The sequence below is a fragment of the Ranitomeya imitator genome, chromosome 6 (genome assembly GCF_032444005.1).
Source record: "Ranitomeya imitator isolate aRanImi1 chromosome 6, aRanImi1.pri, whole genome shotgun sequence".
NCBI lineage: Eukaryota > Metazoa > Chordata > Amphibia > Anura > Dendrobatidae > Ranitomeya > Ranitomeya imitator.
Window position 1 is genome coordinate 478344740 of NC_091287.1, and position 14602 is coordinate 478359341.

General features: G+C 44.2%; 1 protein-coding gene across 2 annotated transcripts in view; it reads left to right on the forward strand.

The window, feature by feature from the left end:
* Window positions 1-14602, forward strand: part of CPNE3 (copine 3) — a 105375-nt gene that overhangs the window by 35927 nt on the left and 54846 nt on the right. For both annotated transcript variants that reach the window (XM_069731574.1, XM_069731575.1), the window contains exon 2: window positions 8217-8356. In XM_069731574.1, coding sequence (XP_069587675.1) covers window positions 8225-8356 — 132 coding nt within the window. In that variant the 5' untranslated portion in view covers window positions 8217-8224. The remainder of the gene's footprint in view (window positions 1-8216; window positions 8357-14602) is intronic.

Consider the following 14602-nt stretch of genomic DNA (forward strand, 5'->3'; position numbering starts at 1 on the left):
TTTTATAGCCAACGACAGTTGTGCCGGTGTCATCTGCAGTGCAGGAAATGACGGACTTTCATAATGTTGTGTTTTAGTTCTTGTTGGGTGCTGCTGTGTAGTAAATATATCTACCACATCATACAGTGCCATGTGGTTCATGTGACCAGAACCGAGGCTAGTTGCTTAGACCAGGATGGATATACGCAGGTGAACCCAGGGCAGTGTTACTGTAGCGCAGACACTGAATCACTGGTAGACCCCGGTAGGATGCATAGGGCGCTGTGAAAGCATTCATTAGAGTCTACAATTCCATTATCTTCCCAAAAAAATGGATGTCTGCTGGCCAACTAATTTGGGTTTTAGCTTTAACTATGAACCAATCAACTCCAAGAAGCAAACAAAGTGTTGATGTGACGTTGTAGAACCATCAAAAAGGAGCTGTCGGCCGAGGAATGGAGGTGCGGGAGACCGGTGAGGTCTAACGTCTGTCCGAGTTTGAGGTTGACATGACTATGCATGTAAAGAAGCTGCGGAGACACCATCACATGTTTCTCGACGCAAGCAGTGAATAGCCAGGCCTTTCCCCGGGAAGGAACAACCACGGGAAGGGCAGCATCCTATGAAGGAAAGCCACCTATGCCAAGCATGGTATCCATCCACAGACAGCTGTTTCGGGGTGTTTGCCCCTCATCAGTGTGGAGTAGGAATCTGGCTATTAGGAGCAGTGCCTAGTAAAAAGGCTATAAAGGCACAGACGATTGGCCTCAGGGAGACTAAAACATCCAACACTGCGGAGACACCATCCTCAGCTTCTTTACATGCATCTGCATATTTCCCATAAGGGATGGGGGCAGTGTTCTGGAATCACTGCGTTGAGAAACACGTGAAAAATGTTTTGGTCTCCCCGAGGCCAATCATCTGTGCCTTTATAGCCTTTTTACTAGGCACTGCTCCTAATAGCCAGATTCCTACTCCACACTGATGAGGGGCAAACACCCCGAAACAGCTGTCTGTGGATGGATACCATGCTTGTCATAGGTGGCTTTCCTTCATAGGATGCTGCCCTTCCCGTGGTTGTTCCTTCCCGGGGAAAGGCCTGGCTATTCACTGCTTGCGTCGAGAAACACGTGATGGTGTCTCCGCAGCTTCTTTACATGCATCTGCATATTTCCAGAGGAACCGGATGTAGTCTGTCCTCCTCCCTGGCTGTGTCTCGAAGCGGATACTACTAAACCTCTCGCCCATACATCATGTACTCAGAATGTCACACTGTCCTACTCCTAGTGGGCACAGACTTATGTTTCTTAACTTTGTATTTACATTGTCTTTTAGTTCAGATATTATGTAGCAACTTTTATTATTATTCCATGTTTGTCCAATTGAATGGTTTCTGATCCTACACTGTTTTTATTGACGAGAAATGGTTTTTGGGGGTTTTAAGGATTGGTTATCAATAATTTTTTGTTGTTGAAAGATGAGGGTTATTGTGCTACATATCTCATGACAGATGCAATATTACCCCATATTTTTGCATGTTTCTCATGTATGCTGACATATTATGAGTAGTGTTGAGGGATACTTTCCGATATTTGAAAGTATCGGTATCGGCCGATACCGGCAAAATATCGGATCTCGCCGATACCCGATACCAATACAAGTCAATGGGACACAAATATCGGAATGTATCCTCGATGGTTCCCAGGGTCTGAAGGAGAGGAAACTCTCCTTCAGGCCCTGGGATCCATATTAATGTAAAAAATAATGAATAAAAATAAAAAAACATGGCTATACTCACCCCTCCGAAGAACCCTGGCTGTCACCGCTGCAAGCGTCCGCCTCCGTTCCTGAGAATTGCAGAGAGTGAAGGACCTTCGATGACGTCGCGTCAGGTGACCGGTCACCTGACCGGTCATGTGACTGCTCACCTGACCGTGACGTCACCGAAGGTCCTTCACTCACTACAGTCTCAGGAACGGAGGCGGACGCTCGCAGCGGTGACAGCCAGGGTTCGCCGGAGGGGTGAGTATAGCCATATTTCTTATTTTTATTCTTTATTTTTTACATTAATATGGATCCCAGGGCCTGAAGGAGAGTTTCCTCTCCTTCAGACCCTTGGAACACCACACGCACCGCACACTCCAATACCGATTTCCGATATCACAAAAATATCGGAACTCGGTATCGGAATTCCGATACAGCAAGTATCGGCCGATCCCCGATACTTGCAGTTTCAGAATGCTCAACACTAATTACGAGTCTGTAATAGGATGCGTATAGTCTGGTATACAGGCATACACTTTAATTTAGAGACCTCTAAAAGCTTCTCCTGTATGAAAATCATCATGTGTATGCAGCATCAATAGTAAAACGATCTAATGTTAAAAATAATAATAATAAAAAAAAGGTTATTCTCACCCTCCGACGTCACCTGCTGTCCTCGGCAGTGCAGGCGTCAGGTTCCGGTGCCAAGGATGCTATGCGAGAAGGACCTGCCGTGACGTGCTGTTGTGACAATAGGGAGGTGTATCTGCTGTGATGTCAAGCATATCCCATGCAACCTTCTAATATTTAAATGCCAAGCTGCAACCTTAATTTTATAACAGATGCCTAAAGCAGACACATACGGTCCCATTCTTTGGCGACATAGTTATTTTTTGCGACCCCAGTGCTGACCAGATCACTAAACCACATTATATCTCGTGCAAAGAATATGTCCCTTTAGACTCAGAGGTTGCATGGGATATGCTTGACATCACAGCAGATACACCTCCCTATTGTCACAACAGCACCTTGAGACCCTAATACATGTGTAAACAGACCAAGATCACGTGTGTATTTCAGTTCTTTGATGAAGCATCTCTATCTGCCGTTGTTTTTTCTGGCTAGAAACTTTATGTATAAGGAGCAAGGGATACAGATTACCAAGTCAGTAGAGAACCTTAGCTCTAGCTAGATATTTATACTAACATATCCATGTCCTTCCAAGCTATCCATATCCACACATTGTATATGTGAGAATTTCTTTCCCGGTCCTGTTAGGGTATTATAGGGATAGCAGGAAGAGTCGGCGAGGAGCGGGGGCGCCACGGCGTAGGAAAATAGGGTGCCAACCTCCGCAGGCAAGTAGGGTGCACCGAGAAAGCGTAGGGCTTGGCACTACTCCGGCCTGTCCTGTAGTACGCTTGCATTTATTGGTGATGGTTTTGTCAAGTGCACACTTATGGTTTTAACATTTATAATAAAGGATAATTTTATGGCATTTTTGTAAGTCAATTATAAAACGCCCGACCCATGAGTGACAGCTGCATAGAAATACATGCTGACATGCTTAGGTCATCAGAGACGGCCAGTCCGAGCATTGCGATCCTCATCTGAGTTGTACGGCCATCTTCTCTAAGCCTTGACCCTTCATTCCTGCTCAGTGATCTGGGTCCCCTGAATGCAAAGTGAGAAGTATAGCTTCCTTCTGACTTCCTTTAAAGGGGTTGTCATCTACAAGGACAACCCCTTCTGAAACTACGGTAAATGTTCAGCACTGCTAAAATAATAAAGCCTATATTCGCCTCCTGTGCCAACGCCGTTCCTGCGCTGTCGGCACTCGCTCTCCCAGGGCTGTGATGTGGTGCTGTGACATGTGACCACCGTCGTCCAATCAGCGCTGGCGTCACTGTCTCCGCCTTCGGACAAACTGAACATGAAAGAAGAGTCTGTCCGGGCAGCATCTGATCTCCGAACCCATCTTCATGTTCTGTTTGTCCGAAGGCGGAGACAGTGACGCCAGCGCTGATTGGGCGACGGTGGTCACATGTCACAGCACCACATCACAGCCCTGGGAGAGCGAGTGCCGACAGCGCAGGAACGGCGTTGGCACAGGAGGTGGATATAGGCTTTATTATTTTATCGGGCCGAACATTTACCATAGTTGTCCTAAAAGTGGACAATCCCTTTTGCCAGCTGAAAATTGGAGACTGCAGGATTCAGGCTATGATAATTACAGAGAAAAGGTGCTTGGATGATTTACTCTTTGCTGCCATGAAAAACCTAATATCTGCCAGCCAGACACTGTAATGAGGCAGCGATCTAACATAATAATGCAGGGTGCGGTGCATCGTCCTGCTCTTACTTTTCAGCATGAGTAACCAATGCAGCTACAGATCATCTGAAGAAACAAACCATTCAGGTTTAGGTTAGCTTCACTCACACGACATTTTGTTTTCTCTGCACCCAAAATCTACTCTTGACAGTAAGGCTACTTTCACACTAGCGTCGTGTGACAGACGTCGCAATGCGTCGTTTTGGAGAAAAAACGCATCCTGCAAAGTTGCCCGCAGGATGCGTTTTTTCTCCATAGACTTGTATTAGCGACGCATTGCGACACGTCACATCCATCGTGCAACGGTTGCGTCGTGTTTTTGGCGGCCACGACGCACAAAAAAACGTTCAATGTAACTTTTTTTGTGCATCGGGTCCGCCATTTTCGACCGCGCATGCGCGGCCGAAACTCCGCCCCCTCCTCCCCGGAACTCCCAATGCTCAGCGGACACGTTGTAAAACTGCATCCGTTGCCCACATTGTGCTACGTTAACACACTGTCCGTCGGTACGTCGGGCCAACGGTTTGCGACGGCCCGTACCTACGGACTAGTCTGAAAGTAGCCTAACATTGTTGGGAAAAAAAAAAAGCTGTATTGCAGCATGTTCACAGCGTTTTTGTCTTTTTTTTGGGGGGAGGGGGGTAGAGCGGATTACGTGTGGCCTTTTCTACAGTATTCACCAAAAAAACACTGGCAAAAGGGATTTGAAAAACATTTGTTGTGTTCTTGCAACTTTTTCATTTTCTCATTACTTTCTATGTGGAAAAAACTCTGAAAAAAAACGACATGCTGCAGATTTCACAAACTCTGCAGTTCTCAAATTCAGTCAGGAAAATAAAAACGTGTGTGCAGGAGATTTCTGAGATCTTACAGCTTTTGCTGGTACTAGAAAAAGCAGCTTTCAATTTTCATAAAAAAGTGCTGGTATCGGCTTGTTAGATTAGGAATCCTTTCCTTACCTTTTTAAGGTGAATCTGTCAGCAGATTTTTGAAATGTAATATGATGTAGGGGCTTAGAGCTTGATTCCAGTGATGGGCCACTTACTAGGCTGTGATTTCATGAAAAGGAAGTACCGGGCCAGAACTAGAGGGGCTGCAGATAAAGGCTTCACAGAAGAGGCATCTGGTTACATAGCAAGTATGGAGCTGGAGCCGGGGCCCTGGAACTGAACAAGGTGAGTAACTGTCCATATGGATCCCGTATGCCGGCCAGTGCGGAAGGCTGCTGACTGCGGCTTGTGGACTAACGACGGACTCGCAATGTCCAAACATTACAAGGGCAACCATTCATTTCAATGGCATCATGTAATAGTACATTTCTCCTGCTGTGGTCACTGCTGGGAAAATGAGCATCAGATACAAACATCCCAGTAATCGGATTATTTCATCAGGGGTCAAAGGGCAGCGCTCATACTAAAGGGTTTTCTGTGATAAGATACCTCATATCCCTAGCCGAAAACATCTCAAGCATTCTTCCAGCCTGCATATTATTATTATTTATTTATATAGCACCATTGATTCCATGGTGCTGTACATGAGAAGGGGTTACATCAAAATACAAATATCACTTACAGTAAACAAACTAACAACGACAGACTGGTACAGAGGGGCGAGGACTTGCGGGCTTACATTCTACAGGCATATGACACTATTCATTATTATCTATATTATGTCACATCATTTTATGTATTTCTAATGGCCACTAACACATGAGACATGAATGTTTAGTGACATCTGCGTGCTCCTAGAAAAAGAGATACTGAATCAGAAAAAGGGTTTGTGAGATCACGGACTGTGGCCCTAATATTACACCCACTCAACTTGTTACCTGTTAACAATGTGGTTGATTGAATGTGGAGATTATGCACAAGTCACTCAGAACAATTACCATTCCTCCAGTATAGCTAGTTAATGATTTGTAGGACAGCCACCTACATCTCCCTGTGCCATAAGTCTACTGTAATAGTAAGTTGGTAATTGGTGAAGAGCGTGCGTGCTCGGATATCGTGTTATCGGACTTGTGCTCGAGTAACATGTTCGAGTCCCCAAGGTTGAATGATTCGGGGCTGTCTGATTTGACAGCTCAACACATGCAGGGATTGCCTAACAGCCTCGGGGACTCGAACATATTACTCAAGCACGCTCGATCATGCACTGATAGCACCCCGAACATGCTCTATTAGCACCCGAGCATGCTCTGATAGCCCCCCGAACATGCTCTGTTAGCACCCGAGCATGCTCTGATAGCACCTCGAGCATGCCCTGATAGCACCCCGAGCATGCTCTGATAGCACCCTGAACATGCACTGATGGCACCCCGAGCATGCTCTGATAGCACCCCGAGCATGCTCTGATAGCACCCCGAGCATGCTCTGATAGCACCCCGAGCATGCTCTGATAGCACCCCGAGCATGCTCTGATAGCACCCCGAGCATGCTCTGATAGCACCCACGATATTCGAGCATGCTCGCTCATCACTATTTGTAATAGATCAGGAATTGTGGAGTCATGTAGTCATCAAGGTCGGAAAAAAATGTTCGTCTAGTTCAACCTATAATCATGAGAAAAACTAAGCGCATCCTCTGGGATTTCTATGATTTTACCTATCAAGACTTAAAGGGGTTTTCCCACAAGCAAATTAATTTTAAAGTTTATTTTAATCAATAGATCTTGGAATAATAATAATTTCCACAATTGGATGTGTTGAAATAAAATGTTCCTGTTCGGAGATAATCTTAAAAGGCTATGTGCACACGTCCGGAATTGCTGCGGAAATTTCTGCGGCAATTCCGCAACTGTGCCGCGGTTAAAACGTATGCGGAATTGGCATGCTTTTTCCCGCTAAACACTAGCGTTTTACAAGCGTAATTAGCCTGCATGATGCTAGCGTTTTCCAAGCAATCTGTAGCATCGCTTGGAATACTGATTGACAGGTTGGTCACACTTGTCAAACATAGTGTTTGACAAATGTGACCAACTTTTTACTATTGGTGCGGCCTATGCAGCATCAATAGTAAAAAGATAGAATGTTAAAAATAATTTAAAATAAAAAATCGTGATATTTTCACCTTCCGGCATCCCCTGCAGCCTTCCCGCTCCTCTCGATGCTCCCGGCAGCTTCCGTTCCCAATAATGCATTCCGGCAATGACCCCAGATGACATAGCATCACGCGAGACCGCTACATCATCACAGGTCATTGCTGCGAGGTATTACTGGGAACGGAAGCATCGCGAGGAGTGAGAAGGCTGCCGGGGACGCTGGAAGGTGAGAATATCACAATTTTTTATTTTAATTTTTTTTAATGGTATATGGTTCCCAAGGCCTGGAGGATAGTCTCCTCTCCTCCACCCTGGGTACCAACTGCACATGATCCGCTTAATTCCCGCATGGTGGGCATAGCTGCGGAAAGTAAGCGGATCAATGCAGTCCTATGTGTGCGGAGTCCCCGCAATTCCACACAAAGAATGATCATGCTGCATTTTATTCCGGAATGCGATTACGCCGCGGAAAAAAAAGCAGCATGTGCACAAAAACTGCGGATTGCATTCTAATAATAGGATGCTTAATGTATGCGTTTTTTTTGCGTTTTTATTGCGAAAAAACGCAAAAAATCCTGAACGTGTGCACACAGCCTTAAATGGGAATGGGGTTTTCTTAGTTAAGAAACATTTTTTTTATAGTCAACTCTCTGCTTGACGCCTGATTAACGAATATTAGACTTACCTGTGGTTGAATTCTGGTTAATTAGAACCTTTCTAGTCTAAACTTTTGCTTTGTTCCTAAGGCTTTTATTGGGGTGTACTCATTTTTGCGACATGGTCTCGAATTAATTTAAAATAATTTTCTTGCAAAATAAGTCTTGTTTGCAACCAATAACGCATATTTGTATATTTTGTAGTATAGCAATCCCATAGAAAATATTGATTCTGAAAGGAAAATAAAGGTTTTCTGACAAATCTCTTGGGGTGTATATATTGCTACACGAGGCATTGTATTCTATGCTTTATCTTTAGAAAACACTAGCACTTGCTTCTATTTCTTCTCTATAATCAGTCGTCCGGTTTTAGGTCCTCCATTGTGACTACGTGTGCTGTGTAGGTGGCCACTGAATATTCCTGACTATATTTTCTTTTGTTTCAGACTTGCAAATGGCCGCACAATGTGTAACCAAAGTGGAACTGAGCATTTCCTGTGACAATCTCCTAGATAAAGATGTTGGCTCCAAATCCGATCCATTATGTGTCCTCCTCATGAACACAAGTGGCCAGCAATGGTTTGAGGTACTTTTATAATAAAACATATCAGATACATAATATTAATTTAAAGGGTTATAACTTATTGCCAATATTGATTATAACTTACTATCAGGAACCAAGGAGCTTAAATCTCCAGAGCCCCATCTTGAATTGATCATATATGTGCATTCATAACCTATGTGACTGCCAGAGAAGGCCGAATACAGTCCTCGGTTATTTCTGATAGTTCCATAGTCGATGAATGAAGCCGAGGTTTACCATGTGCACTTCTGCTCTTTTCACAACGGGGCTCTGAAGGGCTCGGTTCCTGGGTCCCAGAGCCCCAATCTCAGGATTTCTGGGATAGGGAATAACTTACTATGATGGAAATAAACTTTTCGTATTTTTGGAGTAATATGGGGCTTAGTTTGGTAGTATAGGTAGTAGAAGAGACATTCATTGATCTCTGTAGTCTTTAGGTGTATTCTGGATACATACCAGTAAGTGCCTCATTGGCTTGAGTAAAAAGTTTCTGTGACACAAATAACTATCACTACAGCCTAACATTGGTTATATATATAAAAAAAAATGACCACAACTATCTCTGCACTTGAGACAGACCCTTGTATGGGTAAAAAAATGCTTTCTGTATCTGGCAAGGACAATGATAATTCTGGACGTAATTGAGCTCTTATTGGATTGTGTGGAGTCTGTCGACCAGACAAAATGGCTCTTGCATCGCAGGGATCTCAGTCCTTGCCTGTGCCATTGATATGTTTATTCTTATAATGACAGCCTCAGTATATACAGCATGGCCTTTCAGGACAAGATGCTGCAGCCTCCAAAACTGTGTAATGTATGGAGCCCCATATAATACTTAGTAGCCATTCTTGCGTACTGCCTATCGGCTCCCATTGAAATGGCTAATTTTCACCAATTTTTATTTTTGGACCCCAAACTTTGTTGTGTAATTTCTCCTGAGCATGCTGATATCCCATATCAGGGAGAAAACCACTGTTTGGCCACACGGCAGAGCTCAGAAGGGAAGTAGCGCCATTTGACTTTTTGAATGCAAAATTTGTTGGAGCAATTGGTGGACACCGTGTCGTGTTTGGAGAGCCTCTCCTGTGCCTAAACAGTGGAAAACCCCCACAAGTGACCCCATTTTGGAAACTGGACCCATCAAGGAATTATTTAGATGTGTGGTGAGCACCTTGAACCTTCAGATGCTTCAGGAGAAATTGCACCATACAACTTGTGCAATTTCTCCTGAGTACGCCGATACCCCATATGTGGGGGAATACTACTTTTGAGACACCGTGCAAAGCTCAGAAGGGAAGAGGCGCCATATTGGAGTTTAGATTTTGCTGGAATGGTTTGAGGGTGCCATGTCACATTGGCATAGCCCCCTGAGGTGCCAGAACAGCAGAAACCCTCCATATGTGAACTCATTTTACAAACTACAACTCTTAATGAATTCATCTAGTGGTGCAGTGATCATATAGACACCATATGTGCCTCACAGAATTTTATACTATTGAGCGGTGAAGAAAAACAAAATTTTAGTGGTAAAAATGTAATTTATTCTTAGTCCCAAGTTTTTAATTTTTGTATTGGCTAATAGGATCATTTTTTTTTACAACAAACTGAGGTCCATTTTTTTCCTGAGTCCGCCAATACCCTACATGTAATCGGGAAATATTTTTCAGGCACAGGGCAAAGCTCAGAAGTCAAGGAGCGCCAGATTTTACTGTTATGGTTTGCAGGTGCCATGACCCACTGGGAGAGCCCCTGAGGTGCCAGAACAGCAGAACCACCCATAAGTGACCCCATTTTACAAACTCCACCTCTCAATGAATTCATCTAGGGGTGCAGTGACCATAATGACACCACAGATTTGTCACAGAATTTTATACCATTGGGCAGTGAAGTAAAAATAACTACATATTTACCACCAAAATTTTGTTTTAGCCCCAGATTTTAAATTTTCACAAAAGAAGTTGGTAAAAATGGCACCAAAATGTGTCCCACAATTTTTACTGAACGTGTCAATACCCTATATGCGTGTCCTGATCCAGGTTGGGGTATGCTTCTTGCTTCTCTTTCCCTGGCCTGGTCATGGAGGGGTTAACCTTTCCTGCCTCTTCAGTTCTTGGATGTCTATTTATTGGTGCTATTTCTGGTTGCCTGTGTCAGTGATAGTTCATGCATTCAGGCTAGAGCAGCTGACCCGTATACCCTGGTGATCCTTCTGCCTCTGACTTCCCGTGTTTGTGTGAGACCCGTTCCCTATCCCCGACTTAGTGTTCGTCTGGTGGTTTTCTTAACCGTGTATGACTCGGCCTGATCTCGGTACCCTGCCTCTTGCTTTCCATCTCTAATACCTCGTTCCCTGACCAGCTTTGACTTCTGGCTTGTACCCCGACTCCGTCTTACGTCCCTCGTTTTGGATCTGACTTCTGGCTTGTCTCTGACATCGTTCATTGCTGCTACCTCTGATACTTCTGCTCCTCACAGTTTCTGACTCTGCTCGTCTGACCACTCTCTCTCGTTGCCTGTGACACCTGTGCGGCTGTTCAGTGTTGCTATGCTGTGAGTGTGCAACCTCTCTTCCCTCACCAGCACCCCCTGGTGGAGGTTGCACTAAACTGCACTGCACAGTACTGAGTCTCGGGAGGAACGGATCACTATTTGTCTCCTGGAGTACAGATTTTCCTAGAACAGTTTGTGGACTCCATATACAGAGCCCCTAATTGCTAGAAGAGCAGAATCCCCCCTCAAGTGACCTCATTTGGGAAATTATACCCCTTTGGGAATTTATCTACAGTTGTAGTGATGATTGACTCCATGGGTATTTTCTAGAAACAACAATAATAAAGGTATAAATAACTATAAAGGGACTAACAGAACGAATAACCCTTAAAACATTTGTTTAATATATAGTATAAAATGAACACCTAAGGAAACCTTCAGTGCACAAAAATAGTGATAAACATACAGATAATCTCAATATATAAGTAATAATAATAATAATAATCTTTATTTATATAGCGCCAACATATTCCTCAGCACTTTACAGTTTAACAGTTTCAAACACAAAAGTCATAAGTAACAACGTTAACAATAATTAAAGCGAAATAAGACAACCCTGCTCGTGAGAGCTTACAAAGTACAGGTGTGTATTTACAATGATGTATTTACAATGATGGTCCAGCCATCTTCAGGGGATAGATGGAGATAGTGAATGGGCTACACACACACAAACATATGATTACTGAATGTGATAGGCCGCTCTGAACAAATGTGTTTTGAGCGAGCGCCTAAAACCATGCAAATTGTGGATGGTCCTAATATCTTGGGGTAGAGCATTCCAGAGGATTGGCGTAGCACGGGAGAAGTCTTGGAGTCGGGAGTGGGAGGTACGGATTAGTGCAGAGGTTAGTCGAAAGTCATTTGCAGAGCGCAGTGGTCTGTTAGGCCGATAGACAGAAATGAGGGAGGAGATGTAAGGGGGTGCCGCACTGTGGAGAGCTTTGTGGGTGAGAACAAGTACTTTGAGTTGTATCCTGTAATGAATGGGTAGCCAGTGTAATGACTGGCGAAGAGCGGACGCGTCCGAGTAGCGATTAGCCAGATGGACGACCCTGGCTGCTGCATTAAGGATGGACTGGAGAGGGGAAAGTCGAGTGAGGGGGAGGCCAATTAATAGAGTATTGCAGTAGTCCAGGCGGGAGTGGATCAGGGCGACAGTGAGGGTTTTAGTTGTCTCCATGGTGAGAAAAGGGCGGATTCTAGAGATGTTCTTTAGGTGTAAGCGGCATGAGCGGGCAAGAGATTGTATATGGGAGGTGAAGGAGAGATCGGAGTCAAACATAACACCCAGACAGCGCGCCTGCTGCCGGGGTGTTATTATGGTGCCACCCATGTAGAGGGAAATGTCAGATTTAGGGAGGTTAGTAGATGGCGGGAGCAGATGAAGTTCAGTTTTGGAGAGGTTGAGTTTCAGACAGAGTGCGGATATGATGTTGGAGACTACGGACCGACAGTCAGTGGCGTTCTGTAGTACAGCAGGAGTAAGGTCAGGGGATGATGTGTATAGTTGTGTGTCATCAGCATAAAGATGGTACTGAAAGCCAAATATGCTGATGGTCTGTCCAATTGGGGCCGTGTAGAGGGAGAAGAGAAGGGGGCCAAGGACTGAGCCCTGGGGTACCCCGACAGCGAGTGGAAGAGGAGATGAAGTGGAGACAGAGAACAGAATACTGAAGGAGCGGTCAGAAACATAGGAGGAGAACCAGGAGAGAGCAGTGTCCTTAATGCCTAGTGACTGGAGCCTAGAGAGCAGGAGAGGGTGGTCAACCGTGTCAAAAGCTGCAGAAAGTAATGGATGACTGTTTTGATGAACCGAGTCTTGAAACAGTCACACAGACTCCAATATAAGTATAAGGGGATACTTTTTAAAGAAAAGTATTACAGGAGGGACAAGTGGACTAGATTAGTTCTATGTTATGACACGGTGGTTTAGGAGCAACATGGAACGAGCTCTGAAGGAAGTGGTAACTGTACTGACCGCAGTCCCTAAGCTCAACACAACACTAGAAGTAGCCGTGGAATGCTCCTATCTCTCCCTAGGCATCTCGTCACAGCCTAAGAGCTAACTACCCCTAAAGACAGAAGCAGGAAAGCTATCTTGCCTCAGAGAAAATCCCCAAAGGATAGATTAGCCCCCCATAAATAATGACTGTGAGTGGAGAGGGAAAAGACATACACAGAATGAAACCAGGATGAGCACAGGAGGCCAGTCTAGCTTGATAGATAGGACAGGATGGAATACTGTGCGGTCAGTATAAAACACTACAAAAATCCACGCAGAGTTTACTAAAAATCTCCACACCTGACTAAAGGTGTGGAGGGTAAATCTGCTTCCCAGAGCTTCCAGCAAGACAGAATTAATTCATACTGATAACGCTGGAGAAACAAAGAAAGCACAGAACGGATAAGTCCACAATCTGTGAACAGAAAAGAGCAAGCAAAAAACTTAGCTTTGCTGAACTGGTCAGGATAACAGGGAAAACCAAAAGAGATGTGAATCCAACCAGGAACCATTTACAAGTGGCACTAGCTGAAGGACCGAGCAGGCATAAATAGTCGAGCAGAAAAGACAATCAGTGAAAGCAGCTGCTGACAGCTAACTCCAAGGAGCAGCCATACCACTTGAAACCACAAGAGGGAGCCCAAGAGCAGAACTCACAAAAGTGTCACTTACAACCACCGGAGGGAGCCCAAGAGCGGAATTCACAACAGTTCTATGGGAGAGGTCCCAGGTAATACCACACATGACCTAGCATGCCCTACGTGTCCACTATAACCTCCCTGCCTACCAGTGGAGGTTGGCACCCTAAATGCAATATTTGGCACCCCCGGGGTCTCTGATTCAAGGGCGGAGGACCTGTCAGCCCTCTGCCAGCTCGCAGAATGCTGTGATTGAGTTAGATCGCAGCATTTAGGGGGTTAAAGTGCCAGGTGTCACCTGTCAGAATCCGCTGACACTCGGCGGTACGATCACGTGGACGTAATAATCCGCCCCACTTCAATAAGTACCAGGGCGCAGGGACGTATTATTACGGATCACATCGGAAAGGGGTTAATGACTTTCATCTTTAACTAGAGCGGATATAATCTCGCTGGCGTAAAACTTAAGTCAACTCTTCAAACTGTAACATCTCCACTAATGTGTGACGTTTCATAACAGGTGAGCTTTCTTTATGTGTGATTTAAATAATGCATTATATATTTTTGATTTAGTACATGTTCGTATAATACACTTTTACCTAAATTTTCCAAAATTTCCAATGCAAAATTAAAGCAAAAGGCGTAAGCTACTTGTGAAAACTGCCATATATTTTGATAATAGATGTTTATTATGACAGTGTGTGTATGTCTACGTGTGTGTATATATTAGTGTGTGTCATTGTTTATAAAGTTATTCCAAGAATTAGATGTACAACCCCAATTCTCAAAAAGTTGGGGCGCTTTGTAAAATGTACAGAAAACAAGAATGTAATGATTTGGAAACCTCTTTTTTTTTCACTACAGAACTTAGGATACAGATCAGAGGTTGGACATTATCCCATTTCATTTGACAAAATTGACTCCTTAAAATTGATTGCAGCAACAAATCTAGAAAAAAAAATTGGGACAGGGTTAATGAAAAACTTGAAAAGGTGGCACTTACGAAAAGCAGCTTAAGGGTTAAGTTTCAACTAAGTCACATGACTTGGTGTAAAAATA